This window comes from Artemia sp. Qi Xiang Cuo, chromosome 9 (assembly GCF_049724085.1).
Source record: "Artemia sp. Qi Xiang Cuo chromosome 9, ASM4972408v1, whole genome shotgun sequence".
In the NCBI taxonomy this organism is placed as follows: Eukaryota; Metazoa; Arthropoda; class Branchiopoda; order Anostraca; family Artemiidae; genus Artemia; species Artemia sp. Qi Xiang Cuo.
The window spans coordinates 31492017-31510492 of record NC_142802.1 but is presented as its reverse complement, the minus strand read 5'-3'; the positions used below and the strand labels follow the sequence as shown (position 1 = coordinate 31510492).

At 36.8% G+C, this 18476-nt stretch overlaps 1 protein-coding gene across 1 annotated transcript in view; it reads left to right on the top strand.

Moving 5' to 3' along the window:
* sel (canopy family protein seele) overlaps positions 1-18025 on the top strand; it is a 130206-nt gene extending 112181 nt beyond the window's left edge. Inside the window, exons 5-6 of the mRNA XM_089094469.1 lie at positions 2655-2861; positions 17755-18025. Coding sequence (XP_088950595.1) covers positions 2655-2861; positions 17755-17934 — 387 coding nt within the window. The 3' untranslated portion in view covers positions 17935-18025. The remainder of the gene's footprint in view (positions 1-2654; positions 2862-17754) is intronic.
* Positions 18026-18476: the final 451 nt, after the last annotated feature.

The window sequence follows — 18476 nt, the reverse complement described above, 5'->3', positions numbered from 1 at the left end:
AGTCTTTGGAGTGGGGGCGGCGTACTTGGCATAAAGAAGAAAACTTTAGCGTAGACAGTAGGAGAGGGGGAGGGTGAGGTTGGAGACTCATCCAATACGAACAAAATCGTCTAAAGTAACCTGAAGTGCTATCTCTGACATTTCCGTTGATTCTTTATTCCTGTTACTTTCATATGTAAAATTTAGAATATTATCGAATGGGTTTAGTCGTCCCCTCCCTGAATAATTCACATTTGGAAAACACACCCCTGGGAAATTCCTCCCCCCTCAAAGAACATTTTCTTTTCCTGCTGATAATTCCCCCGCGTTAAATTCCACACAACAGAAATTTATTTATTAATTTACATTAATACCAGAACTAAATTTATTTATTAATTTATATTAAAATCTATTGTTTGTTTCTTTGCATTGATTGCTTATTTAATGATTGTTTATATGCCCCCAGGGCATAACTTACAACGCCTACCCCCGGGCCCTGGGGGGCTGTGTCGACACCGGAGTTTTTGTTAACAGAACTTGGAACTATTTTAAAAAAATGTCTATTCCAAATTTTTTATCTGATGCGTTTAGGACGTGGAGGAGGGGGGGCTAGTTGCCCTCCAATCTCTTTTGACTCTTAAAAAGTGAACAAGAACTTTCAATTTCCAATCAAATGAGCCCTCTCTAAAGTTTATACGAGCATCCCTTCCATGAGCAATAACGGGAAGTGTTCGGAGAATCCTGAAATTACAACCTCTGTCCTGAGGGCTGTGGGGGAGTTGTCATCCTCAAAGACCTAATTTCCAGAATTAAAACTACGTTTAATAAAATGGCTGTCTCAAAATTTTGATTGGATGTGTCAATTTCCAATTGAATCAGCCTTTTTGAAGTTTCTACGACACCGCCTTCTATAAAAACCTTATATGCTCCCAGGGTATAACTTAAAACCCTTGCCTTGAGGGTTGTGGGGGAGTGTCCTTCTCAAAAACATATTTTATATCTGAAAATCAACTACATTGAACAAAATGGCTATCTCAAATTTTTGATTGGTTGTGTTGGGGGGAATGTGGGGCGTGGGGGGGGGGCTAGTTGCCCTCCAATCACTTTTGACTTTTCAAAAGAGCTGCAGCTCTTTGATTTTCCAATCGAATGAGCCCGCTTTGGAGTTCCTACGACAGCGACTTCTATAAAAAACCTTATATGCCCCCTGGGCATAACTTAAAACCCTTCCCCTAAGGGATGTGGGGGGTTGTTCTCCTCAAAGACATATTTTCTGTCCGGAACTCAACTACGCTGAACAAAAGCGCAATTTGAAAATTTGGATTGAATGTGGTTGGGGGAATGATGGGCGTGGGGGGTAGTTGCCCTCTAATCACTTTCGACTATTAAAAAGGGCACTAGCCCTTTGAGCTTCTAATCGAATGAGCCTTTTTTGGAGTTTCTACCACAACACCTTCTATAAAAACCTTATATGACCCCAGGGCATAACTTAAAACTCTTGCCCTGAGGGTTGTGGGGGATTGTCCTCCTCAAAAACATTTTTATCTGGAAATCAACTACGCTGAACAAAATGGCTATCTCAAAATTTTGATTAGATGTGTTTGGGGGAACGATAGGCGTGGGGGGAGCTAGTTTCCCTCCAATCACTTTCGACTATTAAAAAGGGCAATATCCCTTTGAATTTCCAATCGAATGAGCCTTTTTTGAAGTTTCTACGACAACGCCTTCTATAAAAACATTAAATGCCCCCAAGGCCTAACTTAAAACCCTTGCCCTGAGGGTTGTGGGGGAGTTTCCTCCTCAAAAACATATTTTCTATCTGGAAATCAACTACGCTGAACAAAATGGCTATCTCAAAAGTTTGATTGGATGTATTTGGGGAAATGATGGGCGTGGGGGGGGGGGCTATTTGCCCTCCAATCACTTTCGACTATTAAAAAGGGCATTAGCCCTCTGAATGTCCAATCGAATGAGCCTGTTTTGACGTGTCTACGGCAACGCCTTCTACACAAACCTTATATGCCCCCAGGGCCTAACTTAAAACCCTTGCTCTGACGGTTTTGGGGGAGTGTCCTCCTCAAAAATATATTTTCTATGTGGAAATGACCTACGCTAAACAAAATGGCTTTCTCAAAATTTTTATTGTATGAGTTTGGGGGAATGATGGGCGTGGGAGAGGGGGGGGGGGCTAGTTGCCCTCCAATCATTTTCGACTATTAGAAAGGACGCTAGAACTCTGGATTTCAAATCGAATGAGCCCCCTTTGAAGTTTCTACGACGATCCCTTCCGTATTAAGTGCCTCTGGGAAAAAAAAAATAATAAAACATTGGAGCCGAATTGCCTTTACTATAGACAACGCTACAGCGTTGCCTCTGATTTCTTAATGAAGGGGTCATAAACCACTAAGTTCCTCCTCGGCCTAGCATCAATTACGGTCAAAGTTTAATTGACTGTTAGAATTAAGCATTAAACTGCAAAAATTAGGCATTAACTATAAGTTGAGGCCTTATAGTTTTTTTATTGTTTTTTTTTGTAACTTTGTTCCCACCCAACGTCTGTCATTGAAGGTTAATATTACCAGGTTTTCATCAGATCTTAAACTACAATTACCTGCTTTTGTTTGTTTTGTTATTTTTTCCTTCTGAGACGTACGAAATGTTGTCCTTTATTTCAGATACCTTATGCTCGATCAGAATCGTTCTTAAGTGAATTAATGGATGGAGTCTGTTCAAATTTTGAAGACTATGCCCAAGGAACACATAAAAGAAATGGAAGGAGGGCATTGATACGAATCACTACCAAAAGTGGACAAATGCATCCTGACATGAGTAACTATGACCTCTTACCAGACCCAGAAGAAAATTCCAGGCTTAAGTTTCATGTAAGAAAACACAATACTTGCTGAAGCATCCAAAAATTATATTTAATCACTGAAGTTATTACATTTGCTATCCCTTAGTACTAAAAGAAAGTGGCTAATTTTTTTTTTTTTCATTTAACTTAAATATGTGTTCCTTTGCAATTCAAAAATGTATGGCATGATGCTTGTCCTTTACCTATCTCCATCTTCTGGCCGAATATAGGCTATGGGTTGAGCTTCAATTTGAAGTGGCTAATAGTTAGTTTGGTGCATAACTACCATCGGTAAGACTATGCCAAATAGATATGCATTACCCAAAATCGAATTTCAATCACTTGTCCCGAGGTGTTTCCTCCCATAACTAATCAGAGTGAGCTGTGAATAGCTGGCAAGTCATAGTACATCTGAGTACTGAAAAGGTAGAAAATACGAGCTCCTCAAGAAGGCTAGGGGATATAATTCTAAAGTACTCAAGAAGCAGCTTTCGCACTGTACATCTATTGGGAACTGTCTTCAGTGGCTGTTATCCTGTATAAACCATTTGTCGATTCCTCCTGGAAAGTTTTGTACATTAACAACGTATAAAAGCGTAAGTTGGAACTAGGTTAATGGCTAGTGACTAGTTATATCGATCGGTCTAGCACTGCCAGTTTTGTTTTAAAAAGAGAGTCATTAACGTCACCTAGAACTGCATCCAGCTTTCTTTTAAAACATATATTTTCAGCCATGAACACTGATAGCTCAACAACAACAATTTTCACGTTCTTTATGTAGAAAAAAAAACTGAAGGTATAAATAATGATAATAGATAATACCTTCTATCTCAATAAGAACTAAATGTTTTGGAAATTATTCAGTGACATCATATTTTCTTGTGAAGTATCTAGATTTTTACTGATGCTAGGATAGTCCCGTATCTTTCAGCCTTCATCAGTAATTCAAATGGCCTAATTTTCCATAATCGGGAAAAGTTAGCAATTACTTGCTAGTTATTCTGCATAAATTAAATAAAAACGTGACTAGCAAAGTGTTACTGTTATTTCGATTATTTCCAAAGTATGTATCTCTTGAGTCTACGTATAATTCAAGCAAACTCAAATAATAGATTAACTGCGTAAAAAAAACTAATAATAAAGTTTATTTGCAATCAAACGATGGAATGTTTTTTCTCTTGGTCTTATTAAATACAGTCATCTTCTTTGTTTTCGTTTTTTTTTTCGTCTTTTAATTTTAGTTTTTATTTGTTGATTTTTTTAAATTTCACGTTCCAGTTTTTAATTCTTTGTTCCTAATCAACATCTTTTTTGTTTCTCTTTTTATTCAGTATTACTTGATGGTTCTTATATTTTGGTTTTGTTTATTTTTTTTAACCTCCTTGTGATGAAGGTGGCTTAGCAAAGGACCTTGCTAAAATATCTGCATTATTCCTATTTTGTCTTGTATCTGAAAAGCTTTTTGTTTTTTTTTCCTTTTCGTTTGCTCAGTGTGTTCCTTTTCTCTGTTCCTTTGTTCCTTTTCTCTGGCCAGTGTGGTCCCAGAACTTGCTAATTTTAAGTAGTATTTTAATAAAATCTTTGAAGTCTAATCCAAAAGAAGATGGAGATCGTCTTAAAAACTTCAATGGGCTGCGGACAGTGTTGCCATCACGGATTTCTAAAACCTGTGAAGAAACTGCCAAAAAACCTGTGAAATACGTCAAAAACCTGTGACCAGGGCCGTTGCCTTGTTTTTTGTTCGGGGAGGGGCTACAAAAAAAAACTTTAAAGAAATATGAAAAATTTGTTTATATGTAGTTTTATTACGTTTTATGAGTCGGGCAAACGTTTCGGGGGGGGGGGTCTAACCTTCTAACCCCTCCCACCTGGATATTACCTTGTCTACGACCACTTTTAGAGCCTGTTACTTATCAAAAGTTTACTTCTGATAAATAACATTAAACCTAATAAATTGTATATTGGAATCAATATAAAAAGCTATTGTTCGATGTATCAGTTGTTATACAAAATTTTCTTCTGAAAAAATGCTTTCTGAAGAGTTCTGTAACTATTGAGCTGGCTCGCTCCTTACAATTGAACTGTTATCATGAACTGTTGATTTTGTTTTACAGAAAACTAGAAATTACTGACAATTAGAAAGATTGCTTCAAAAATTGCCAATTAATTTTACCAAAAGTTTGCTTGAAACGTTAAGCTATGAGTTGCTGAAGTATCAATGCACAATTCGGGCTATTGAGAAGGAAAGATCATAAAATGTTGAATACAACTCTACAAAGCCCTAAAATACTTACTTACATCATTCATAAAATCACTTCATTCTATCTTACCTCCAACACCACCCTCCCAATTAGCAAATATACAGCCCAAATAATATGTTATCCATGCATTTTGTCACGCGTCACTCATTTTTCAGCTTAACACTCGTAATTTGAATCAATGTTGACGAAATAAAGAGATGGGGAAAAAATACGGACCTCCTCCCCGAATGTGTAGAAGTAATGTCAACTCACAAAAACGTAGGAGGGGCTACAACATCTATTTTTAATTGTCAACAGGGGGCAGATTTGCCGCTTTACAATATTTTCAATGAAAATAAAAATACTTTCTTTTCATTATTTCGAAAAAATGCCTTTTTCGAAGTCTAACATGGCAAAGCATCTAGCAGGGACATTCTCCTCCCCCCCCCCCATTTATCTCATTGATGCCTGAATATAGCCTTTGTTAGAAACAAAGGTTGACTCATTTGAACTCAGATTATATCAAAGCGTCAGGGAGGGAGGCGTTAATAAACAATGAAACTGCATATGATTCAGTAAATCTAATAAAAAACAAACCTAGAGAAAAATATTTCTTGAATTTAATGCAGTAATAATCTTATTAGTATAGTGTTCGCATCCGATAAGATATAACAAACCTACTATCACCCAAATAGCTATTCACTACCCATCTTGTAATATTAATTTAAGAAACTTCTAATAATGTTTACATAGTTTTGTGTTATAAATTATACAATTTACCTGTGTTCTGTGTATCTTCGAAATTATATATCTTCCTAACTTTAGTAAATTTCTCCTTCGTAGTTAATGATAACAGTTTGTTTTTCAAAGGGAAACATGTTGCTATAAGCAATTTGCTGATTCTTTAAAATATATTTTAAAATGGGATTGTAGCATCAGTAGTTTCTTTTTATTTAAAATTTATGATTGGACAAAATGGCAAAAGTCTCCTTTTCAGACCCCAAATCGTCACCAAAGGTGGACAATTATCATAAAAGCGCTAAAATGTCCATTTGTTGGCATCCCTGGAGTTTTAGCTCCAAAACCGGTGACTTTCTACTATTTCACAGCAAAAACCTATGAAATTTTCCTAGGAAATCTGTGGCGGTGGCAACGCTGGCTGTGGACCTAAAAAGGTAGAGAGGAAGCTTCAGATCTACATCCAACGTCCAACAACATAAAGTGGCTATTTGTTAATAAAAAGAATCCAATTAAAACTCCTTTGCATGAAATTCGATTCTGTTGCTTTTTTGTAATTTTTTTCCTGATTTTTTTTTTTTCATTCTAACCAAAATGTCTATAAAAACTAAATTCTTTTAACTCGACTGAGAATTGAAAATAGGTTTACAATTCCAGCTGTTAATCAAGAAAAAGTTGCCAAGAATCATGCAGGGCTTAATTTCCTTCTTATTTGAGAAGTTGAGGATGTATTACTGATTCTCTACAAGTCTTCTCAGCAATATTCCTCTGCTTGTTTAGACATGGAGAGTCAAAAAACAAATCTACGTAACATTTATGCTTTAACTCATCGATTTTGCTCGTCTATTCATCCAAGTTTTTTTATTATTCACACACGGGGAACACAAAACCTATGAAAAACCCTGCTTTAGGTAATAGGATTTAGTTCGGAAACACCACCCATTCGTAAAATTAAGATATTTTCCACTGGTTTTGAACAACAGATTTCTACTAGTGTTTGGCCTTTATTCTACCAGACATAGAAGCAACAGCTAAAATATAAGCAAATCTAGGTTTGAAAGTATCGAAGTGGAATCAATATTTAGAAGCCTAGTTTGCAATTAATTTCAACGCAGTATTGGCTAAGTAAAGCAAGACGTGTCTCCTAAGTATCATTATTAGAATCCACCCTCCCACCGGCTACATCATATAAAAGGAGTGGCTGTAGAAACTTGGTAGGGGACTCAATCGATAAAAAATTGTAAGTTCTGGTGCCCTTTTTGTGTATGTAAAGTCGATAGCTGGAAATCCACTATGTGTGCCTTTTTTACCCCCGAACACTCCCGTAACTCCTCATGGCTTCAAACCAACATGCTGAAGTAGCTGTTTCGCTTAAAATAATCAAAGGTTTGAAAAAGTGTGCCTCCAGGGAATGGTGCTATGTTCATATTGGCCCCAAAGGCAGGAATCTAAAATTTTCCAATTGCCCCCTTTTTAAGTGTACATTTGATTAGAGAAGATAGGCATGTCGCAAAGACTGGGAAAATGGTATTTTATGTTTTAGTCCCATTACTGAAGTCTAGGCAATTATTCAAAATTCAGTTCACCTTGTAGAAGAATTGAAAGACATCAATGAAAAAAGATACGTTTTTGGTTAGAATCGATGCTTCCTCCTGTAATATCAGAAAGTGCGAACTTGCTCTTTAAAGAAAACCACAAGATAATATTGACCAATGGACTACAAAACGTTAAATTTCGAAACCATTATGTGTTTGGTCCGCATCTGCAATAATTTTTCCTTATACTTCCGTTACAATAACCAATTTTTAACCTAAACTATGGGTCTACCAATGGATGCAAGTCTTTCAATTTTTTCGGCCAGTTTTTACTAGGAATTTAATTAAACTTCTGCTTTGAAATCTTTTCCTGCGAAGCACCATTTCTGGGGCTGGGTTGTAGATGACGTTATTTCTGCGTCGGGAACATAGAGAGACGTCACATAACACCTTTTTGGCACATCTTAATACGTTTCATTCTAAACTTCAGTTCACCCTAGAACTAGAAGATAATCATAAACTACCTTTTCTAGTCGTTTTAATTCTCAAAAAGCCTCTTCGCCTTGAATTTTTGAACTATAGAAAGCCTACCAGGTACGCATAATGATTGGTATTTGCATTTTCTCCCAGCCACCATCCTTGGGTAAAAAGAGGCATGGCTATATCCGTAGTAAATCAATGGTAAAAACATGCTCTGAAGCTTATAAAGTTCCAGACCAAAAAAATCTCAAGGCCATTTTATTTGGAATGGATATCGCATTAATTTGCTAGAATTTATTACAGAAAAAAAAGTTTTAGACAGACGAAAACGATAAATCAACGCCTCAACTTTCAACTGGAAGCATCTCGATGATAATTCACTGTTTTACCCTGTATTTCAAAATCGAGTGGTAAAATAGGAAGGGTTAAAAAAAGATAACCTCTATGTCACATTAAGAGTCTAAACAAAGAACAGAGTTTTTTCAACTGCCATCATGATAAAACTTGTCCTATTTTGGGTAGTGGTGTTCAACAAATACCATGTTCGTGCGGTTACTTCTATAGATAGATAGATAGATAGATCGTGTATTTCCAAAGCCCAAGAGCCATATACACACAAAATTTATGAAAAATAAAAAAAAATCACCAACAGAACAAATTACGAAATACACATTAACATGATACATAGCAAAAAATATCTTATGGTAATTTTTCGAGGAAATAAACGTAATTCCATAAAATAAATAATAATTAATTGTAAAAACTTTTCCTTATTTCTAGTCCCTTCACTAAGTACGCACAAACACGAAATATTGTGGTTGGATTACTACTTTGTAAAATACCAGGAAGCAGCAAAACAATCCCATGTAAGTAATTTTCCCTTAAATCAGAGAGCACCGGCCACTTTCGGAGAAAATGGTCCAAATCTTCCTCGTCATATCTACAAAGAGGACACACATACCGACCATCAGGATGTACTATCCCCCTGTCGAACACCATTTGCGTGCTCTGGATTGGAAGGCAATTCGCCCTAAGCTGAATCCATCTACATAAAATCATAGCCGGTAAATTAAATTTAAAATAAATTTCCTCTCCAAAACTAGGTTTAACCTGATTATAATGATTCAATGTAGCGGAATTTAAAACCAGCCCTTGCCAATACTGAATTTCTTGACCCTCTAAGATAAATCGTACCTGGCTTACTAAATTTGTTGGTAGATCCCGGGAACCAAGACCGTCATTCCTTAAGTAAGGCATTCTCACTCTTTCTAGTAATGACCTAATTTGGGATGGCCACGACGTTTTCGAACCATAACTCAACATCTGATAATCAGCTGCTCTTACTAGTCTATCTTCATTACACCTAATGAGCTTCAACCAAAATCTAAGCATCAAAATAGACCTACGTAGTTTTAACGAAGACAGGCCCATATCACCTTTCTGAATCTGTGAACGAGTTGTCTGATGTAATCAAAACAGTCTTTTATAATACTGGAGCTTGAGGGACTCCAACTTCTGTGTCGCTTCTCCGCCCCAAATCTCTGCTCCATATTCTATTACTGGTACAATTTTTGTATTAAATATTCTTTTATGCATTTTTAGGTTTTTAATTCCCATTATCGTCAGATTTCTAAAAATTGCAGACATGGCCACTTTGCCTCTATTAATTATTTCATCAACGTGACTCTTTAAACTTCCATTTTCCAATAAAAAAATCCTAAATATTTTATTCTTTTACTTACTTTCAGTTCCTCATTATTAATCTTAAATATATAATTATCTTCGCCACTTACTTTCCTTTTTTTAAAAATAACGACTTCACTCTTTTCAACATTTAGCCTTAATTTTTTCATCTGCAAATATTCTTCTATAAGACTCAGAAGCGTCTGCAGATCTTGCGATGTACTGGACACCAAACCAGCACCATATACAAATAATAAAAGTGATAGTTTATGGGTCTCTAGACTAACTTTCGGAGTCCACCTATTATCTATCAACCATTTAATTTATAAAAAATGCAAAACGATTTAGAAAAATCATAAGTGCCCTGTTTTACTCCCATCCTAATAGTGAAAAGCCTAGAAAACCTGTTACCAACTAACACGATTCCACTCACACAAATATACGTACTCACTATCAATCTCACAAACAAATGAGGGAGGCCAATTCTAAACTGGGCATTCTTCAATAGCTCTTTGTCGACACTGTCGAACGCCTTGTGGAGTTCCAGAAATCTCACATAAAGACAAGTTTTTCTTTTTCTATATTTATCAATTAATGCTTTTCAAATAAATATTGTATCTACCGTCCCGTACCCTATCCTAAGACCTCCTTGTTCTTCATGTATTATATTATTTTTATTTAAGCATTTAAAAAGCCTGGTATGTAGTATTTTCTCCATTACCTTACTTAAAGCAGGGACAAGCGCAATTAAACAGTAATTCATGTGCAACTTAGGGTTTCCTCTCTTAAAAAGTGGCGTAAGCAATGATCTTTTCCACTCATTTGGCCATTGTCCTGAAGTTAACACCTTATTACAAAGAAAAACAATTATGGGCAAAAAAATTAAATAAATAATCTTAAATAGCTTTTTTGGTATACCATGAGCACCTGTGGCCGAGCCTCTGTTTAAATTTTTAAATACAAACTTAATCTCATAATTCATCACTTCCCATACTATATCATAATCATGTTCGTTCATAGGATAAACAATTATCTCTGGGGTATGTGCTACCTCTTGTATTCCTGCACAATCACCTTCCAAGCTCTCTAGGTAATCAGGCCATAAATTGGCGTCTGGATCCACCTGGGTATTTCCTTTTTCATTTCCAACATCATTCCTTATAGAACCCCAAAACTTCTTAAAATCTTTATTTCTAAAATCATCTGCAATATCCAGTTTCTTCTTATAAGGTTATATGCTATAACCTTGTGATCTTTAATTTCCCTCAGTGTAATGTGCCCTTGTCAAGTTTGAAAGTTGAAGTGACCGGTTTTCTGAACTGATATCTCCTGAACCTCCAGCTATGTCCTAGAGACAGAAAGAATGTTTTCCATCAGGGCTCAGGGATCAGTGATCAGGACCCGTAATAGTTCAGTGGCACGAACTTGAAAATCAGAAATGTAGTTCTAAGGAAAGGATTTGTTCTAAAATAAACGGGGTTGGTGTTGCTCCGGACTATACTGCGTTCCAACGTGAGGCTACAAACAATCTAAAACATATGCTGTCTCAAGCCATAGGAAAGGGCACTCGTATCTAAGGTAATAGGCTCATTATCGAAGATAAAACATTTGTATACAATCGTGACAGTAAAAAAAATATAAAAGAAATTAGATAGAGTCGCCCTACTATGCCTTCTGTTAAATTACCTTAAATTACCTTAAACCGCATTGTCCAGCGAAATAATGAAAAAATCTTGTAGAGTCGCTGGTTGCTGGTCAGTGATTATGGGGAGTCATTGGTTCAGCGGCGTCCCACTCTGTTTTCCATGGTTTGGTGGATCAATTCTTATCAACAGCGATTTTGAAGGCATCAAGAGAGGAAGCGGTGACAGCTGCATTGGGAACACTGTTCCAGGGGGTCACTACTCTATTGGAGAAATAGTGGTTGCGGAGTCTGCTGAGAGCTTTCTTCTGGAGCAGCTTCTTACTGTGCCCTCTTGTCCTGAATGATTTGTCAAGTTGGAAATACTTCTGAGAAGGGGAATCGGCATTCAGTAGCTTATAAGCTATGATGACATCACCCCTCCGTTGTCTGTAGACGAGTGTTGGGAGCTGTAGTGTGTTCAGGCGAGATGGGTAGTCAAGGTTGTTGCATCCATCAGCAGCTTTGGTTACGTGCCTTTGAACAGACTCTATTTTCTGTTGGCCATCCTTATTCAGGGTCGTGGCAACACACATCCCAAATTCGAGCAATGGTCGCACAAGACCTTTGTACAGCTTCGTCATGACTTTGGACTTTGGACATGACTTTGACCTTGGACGTCATGACTTTAACTCTGAGATTATATGTGCAAGTATCACGATCGAGAAAGTTAGCATCGAGGACCAGAAAAAAGAGCAGAGCAGTAGAAAAAGTTATAAATTCAGCCAAAAAGGGAGGGAGAGGTAAGCCTAAAAAAACTACGAAATCAGCCAAGTGGACTATTATAGTGAAGCTGCTAGACATGTTCGCCAAAAAAAAAAAAAAAAATGAACGCACACTTGAAGGGCCACTGACAAGTTGGAATATCGGTGACTATCGGACATCAAGTCTCAGAAATTTCACACCCACAGCAAGGCAACCTATAACTTTGGCAGCACTGGGGTTCCTTGGGGCCTAGGAGTGATGATTATTACAGATTGACGTTCTCGCCTAGACATTATGGACCCAATAGGAAATGCAAGGCCATGCACAAAACTGAAAATTTATATCATGGAATATACAGGTTATAAAAATTAAGCTAAGTTCTGTAGAGAGTGAAATCCTAACATTTGACATTATAAAGTTAATTGAAACTTGGCATTGCCCCAGTGAAGTACCAAAAGTAAGGGCTTCAAACTGGACAGCGTACCTTAAGAAGCAGTACTGAATAATCGTTTCTATGGTGGTCTTTTAGTGTTAATAAAAGAGGTTTTTTTTTAAATGTTACTTGGATTAGATTGCTTAAATGTATCTGGTATTGCAGTATGTTTGATTTATATCCCGCCCAAAAGCAACTGTGAAAAGAGCTTCTTTTAAGAATAACAGGTTGATGCTAAATGATGATTTTAATCCTTACACAAGTGATGAAGTTGAATTAAATTATATATCAATGCCAGGCATTTCAGGTTAATTTTGAGTGATTGAGACGTAACTGTCCATATATTCCAAGGCTGAAACATGTTTAACTTCTATAACAATGGGAGTGGGCTTGACACTCTGCAGGATAGTTAGGGAGACGATAATGGTCAGGCCATCCTGTCTAAGGGAGAAAACAGATGATATTCCCTGTTCGACACGCATTGGAGAAGTTCTCACTACTTTTTTGAAGATATGTCTGAAAATTCCCTGTTCGACACGCATTGCCAGCCCAGTCTTGATGCAACCTATTGCCCAAAATACTTGATAAATTTCAATTCAAAATACAGTGACAGTAGGAGAAGGCTTGGCATTCTGTAGGAGAGTTGGAAAGACAAAATGGCCAGGCCATCCTCTCTAGAAAATGACACACGTAATATTCTAGTTCCAAATAAAAATACATCGATCTGAAATTTATTGTTTTCCATGTCACCTCTCAGAAAATAGTAAAGTTAAAACCTTATATTCCAGAAATGAGGCATCGGTAAGTATGCACAAAGATCAGGCACTTAGCGTGCCAGACAAGGTTGAAACAAAAATTCAAAGTGAATGCATTTCCTCGAAAGCTCCAGAAAACAGACTCCAATACAAAAAAAAACCTAATGTGAGAAGTCAGTTTCCATGTAATGACGACTCATTTGTTGCTTTTGTGAAAATAAAAGAACTGAAAGAGAGAAAAAAGCTGTGAAACAAAACTGCACAATTTAAGAATTCAGTCTGAAATAGCGAACACTAGAGTCCAATTCCCATTTGATGATGGCTTGTTTTGCTTGACTGGAAAATGGAAAAAAAGTAGAAGAGAAAAAAGAAATGCAAAAAAAAGATATAATTTGGAAATTCAGTCTGCTATGCTAGAAAATAATATTTCTGGTAAACTGTTTTTGTTTGCTCCAAACTGGGGGAGGGGATAAAAGGGGGGAGAGGAGACCTCCGTTCTCTTAGCGAAAAAAAGAGATAACCGTAGAGTGGTATTGGAAGGATTACAACGGATTCTGGAAGGATCGTGTTTTATTGAAGATTTGGATGGATTGAGAGAGCCTGGGAATAGGTTTGAGGTCTGTCCTGTCAATTTTCTTTGACAACTGGTCCTGATTGGTGGGGAAAGGGATCCCTTCGGGAGGTCAGAGATGATAGTCAGTTCCTTCAGTCAACATCTGTTTGTCCAGTTGTGAATACATTACCAAGGGTTAGTCTTTCCAAACTATTGTCCTTGGGAGATAGTGTTTCCTATCACCAGTTAGCACCTATTCCCTCGAAACCCGTTTCCTTTAGTCCTATTATTAAATCTTGTCTTCTCTTTTTCATCCTCAGTTGGTATCGACGCTTGTTCCTCGTTAGGCCATCCTTTGGGGTTGGATCCAGCATAAACTTGTTTGTTTTTTCCGGAGATCGATACCCCGATCATTTTTGCTACATTTTGTATCTTTTGCCACGAGTAATTTTAAACTATGCCAAAAAGCAAAATCTGTTTTATTCAGATGTAGATTTGTTTCCACCGATTGAGGTTGAGAGATTCAAGGAGCCAGTCCTTCGCAACGCCTGGTATCGTCGCAGATGCCTGAGCCCTATTCTTCGTTTCACTCATATAAGTTCGAGGGAACGAAAAATTTTCTTATTTAATCCTGCTACAAATTTGTGATTACGACCCAGAAACCGTCCAGTTTTGTCACTTTTTCATTTTTTCATTTTGCTGCTGGGCTATAGGATACACGATTTTCCCTTCCGGCCAAAGCCATCGATTTCGATACTATGCTATCATGATAATTTTCACTAATCTTGAAGATTTCCTTCTTCAAAGTCCCTAACCTGGTTGCAATGGTTGTAATCCCATTATCCCAGCTGCTCTATATTGTAGACATGTTGAATGGCAGTAGACACTGTATCCAAGCTGTTCTGTAGTTGCGGTACGGACATTGGCCAGAGATGGAACAATAGAAGGTTTTATGTGAGATTCTAAATTTGATGTTTTTATTGTGTTTTCTTTTCATCCTTAGAGACTCTGACCAGTGGGGCCTTGTGACGGGCATTTGTTCTAGGTAGGGATGTTGGGCTCTGTCCCTAATTATCAGATGAAGGTTCTTTTCCCCAGTATATAAAGTTCTCTTAGCCGCACTTTAATAGCATTTATCTTTCTTTGGATATAATGGTAAAAATAACTCAGATGTGCATTAATCAGTTGAGGTTCCAGAGCGTGATGTTCCAAGCTATTAAATTGATAATGAGGGTTAAATTGGTCCATTGAGTTCACCCTTCCTCTGATTGGTCAATCCTTTACTCGCCTTCGAAAGAGGCGAGTTTATTTATTTCTAAGCCCGCTTTTGGTTATTCCTTAATCCGTTCTGGTTGGGGAAGGGAGTTTTAGGCGAGTTCTTAGTATATGCTGAGGTGTGACACCTACATTGACCGATCTTGGTAGGCCCCCTCTCCTTGCTCATTCCAGTACTTGGTAAACAATGTTAGGGAAAGAAGTATTATATTCGTACCTTGGATAATAATAAACGGACAAATAGATCTTATGATTTGAATCTTAAGCCCGTTAGGTGTTATTGTGGGTTGCGTGCTTCACCGAGGAGACTTTGGGCAAGTATTATGCTCAATATGTTAGCAAAACAAGAATAACCCGGGATTAGGGCAGACTTTGTTTGAGAGAATCTTGGAGATGGAATTGTTTTAAAGAAACTACCGCTACTACTACTAATAAGTCATCACAGCACCAAGCCCCCTGAGGCCAATACAGCTACGCACGCTTCTCCTCCATCCCAATATATTCAAAGCCTTCCTTTTTACAGAGCCTTTCAGGAAGTTGCAGCTTCCCTTAAATCTTTCCTTACGACATACATCCACATCAACCAAAGACGACCAGCTTTCTGTTTAGACCTAGACGGTTGGCCGAAAAGGACAATCTTTACCAATATGTACTCCTTCATCCGCGGAACGTGTCCTAGCCATCTCAACCTTTCTCTCATTATAGCCTTGGAATGCGGATTGAACCACACTTTTCGTACAGCCTACTGTTTGAAATACGGTCAGTCAGTCGGGTACCCAAAACAACCCGCAGGAAATTTCTCTTAAAAACATCTAGCAAATCTTCCTGCTTTTTTGGGAGCAACCGTGTTTCAGAACCCTATTTGACCACTGTCATCTCTGTAGCTTTCAATAATCTAATCTTGGTTTGTGAATCATCTTCTTCTTCTTCCAAACTTTTTTTCAACTGTAAAAAAAATACCCTAGACCTTGGCTATTCTACTTTTAAAATCTTCACTGCTTCCACCGTCTTTACTAATAATCCTACCAAGCTAAGTGAAGCAGGCTGTCCACTTGATCGATCTTTTCGTTATAGTACAGGCAAACTAGCCAAAAATATGGGTCGACCCCATACAAATTTCAGTGGAAATGATTTTATACCATGTTGTGGAGAAAAAAAAGCTCAACAACATATCCAAAGTTACACATTCTAGGTCGACGCAAAACTAGTTTTTTTTTTTTGCTTTTCGTATCAATTTTTTCAGTTTTTTCTAAAAAAATGAACTGTTGGTAAATGTTCGTTTTTTTGTATATGAAGTACCGTCCTGATGTAAAATGAAGAGCTGAGCCCGAAAATGAAAGCAAATTTGATGTACAGTGTACCAGAAAAGAGTTTCATAATCATCAATATGTGATTTTACCCTTCTCATCGTTGTGACCTCTTTTTCACCGTATTATCAGAGGGCAACTATTCTGACATAAAAATGATGAGTTGAGCCCAAAAATCAAATTAACCTGATGTACTGTCTACTAGAAAACCCGTTTCATATTCATCAATATGCACTTTTTTCACTTTTATTTTTTTGCACTTTTCATTTGACATGTTTCTTTTAGCACTTATTGTCCCCCAGTTCGTCGATTGTTGGTGAAAACAAATTGCAACAGAAATGAATTTTACACCATGTTGTAGCGATAAAAAAGCTGAACAACATATCCAAAGTTCGACATTCTAGGTCGACGCAAAACTTTTTTTTTTTTTGCGTATCGCGTCAGTTTCCTCACTTTCCTAACAAAAAAAAAATTAAGTTCCGGTAATTGTTCGTTTTTCTCGAACTGAATTATTATTCCGATGTAAAAAGAAGAGATTTGTACGAAAATGGAGTCAAATTTGGTGTATGGTATATAGAAAAATTCATAATCATCAATATGAGATTTTTACGGTTCTCTCGTCGTGACCCTCATTTTTTTTACCAGACCATTTCGCTGGCTAAATTGTCGGTTTCAAGATATAATAACGAATTAGCCCGAAGAGGACCAATCTCACGGAATCTGAGTACTTTCAACACGAGCTGTGTTCCTACCCGGCATCACTTTTTGACTCCAATTTCACTCCATTTTCGCACTCATCTCTTCTTTTTACATCGGAATAATAATTCAGTTCAATGAAAACGAAACATGTCAAATGAAAATAAAAAAAAATCCATATTGATGAATATGAAATGGTTTTCTAGTAGACATTACATCAAGTTAATTTGATTTTTGGGCTCAGCTCATCATTTTATGTCAGAATAGTTGCCTTCTGATAGTATGGTGAAAAAGAGGTCACAACGATGAAAAGGGTAAAATCACATATTGATGATTATGAAACTTTTTTCTGGTACATTGTACATCAAATTTGCTTTCATTTTCGGGCTCAGTTCTTCATTTTACGTTGGGACGGTACTTCATATGCAGAAAAACGAGCATTTATTGACAGTTCATTTTTTTAAGAAAAAAACTGAAAAGATTGACACGAAAAGCTAAAAAAAACTAGTTTTGCGTAGACCTAAAATGTGCAGCTTTAGATATATATTGTTCAGCTTTTTTTTTTTCTCTACAGCATCGTGTAAAAATCATCTCTATTGCAATTTGGGTCAAACCCTAGATTGCCTGTACTATTACCCAACTACAGCTTTTCATCTTCACTTATTTCTAGACTTAGCGACTTGGTCTTCTTAACATTAATTTTCAAACTTATTCTAGTGCCCTGAACTCGCAAAACCCCCGAAAGTTAATTCATTTTGCTCATTTTTCAAAGAAAGACCTCCAATAATAATAAGAATTATAAATAGTAACAAAAAATACTAAGAACTTTGTCTCTTTCAGTGTGAACGTGTTTTAGAGGATTACGAAGACGATATAATACAAATATTCGCAAAAAATTCTAGCGAGCCCGCTGTTGAACTTTGTGAAAATGTTGCAAGCGTATGTGAAACCGGAAAGGTACCACGATCAAGCTTGACTGAGGAAGAAGAATACACTTTCGAAGAACACGAAGAATTATAATAGCTGTAACACTTGAACATTCTCCTTTCTTTTTTCTGTGGGACGTTTGGTTTTACTTTTTTAGTTTTAAAAAAATAAATTTTGGGCACGAGTTGCAAATATATTGAATTTGGTCCCATTTAGAAATACTGGGTTGTGCAGAGGTAAGTGTGCACATGTATATAAATGACATTTACTACTAATGTAGTTGGTATTATCTAATATACAGCTATGAAATAGTTGGAATAAATTTTTTCTTTTAAAATATGCAGCAACGAACAACGGTTTGTTTTCCAAAGAGTACTATAGCATCTGTAGTAAGGGCTATAATATCTAACCAAGAATATCAGGTACACTAAGCTATTAAAAATTTTGGTCTATCAGTTGTATTTTGGTTATTTTTTGTTGTGGTTGTGTGAGGGTGGTAGTGAGAGAACGGTGATAATTAATTATATTTTTTTGTTTATTTTAGGAGTTGCACCAAGTTAGAGGAGGTTGTGCCGTGCTTTTTTTTTTTTTTTTTTTTTTTTTTTTTTTTTTTTTTTTTACGTTGTTGAAAGCGT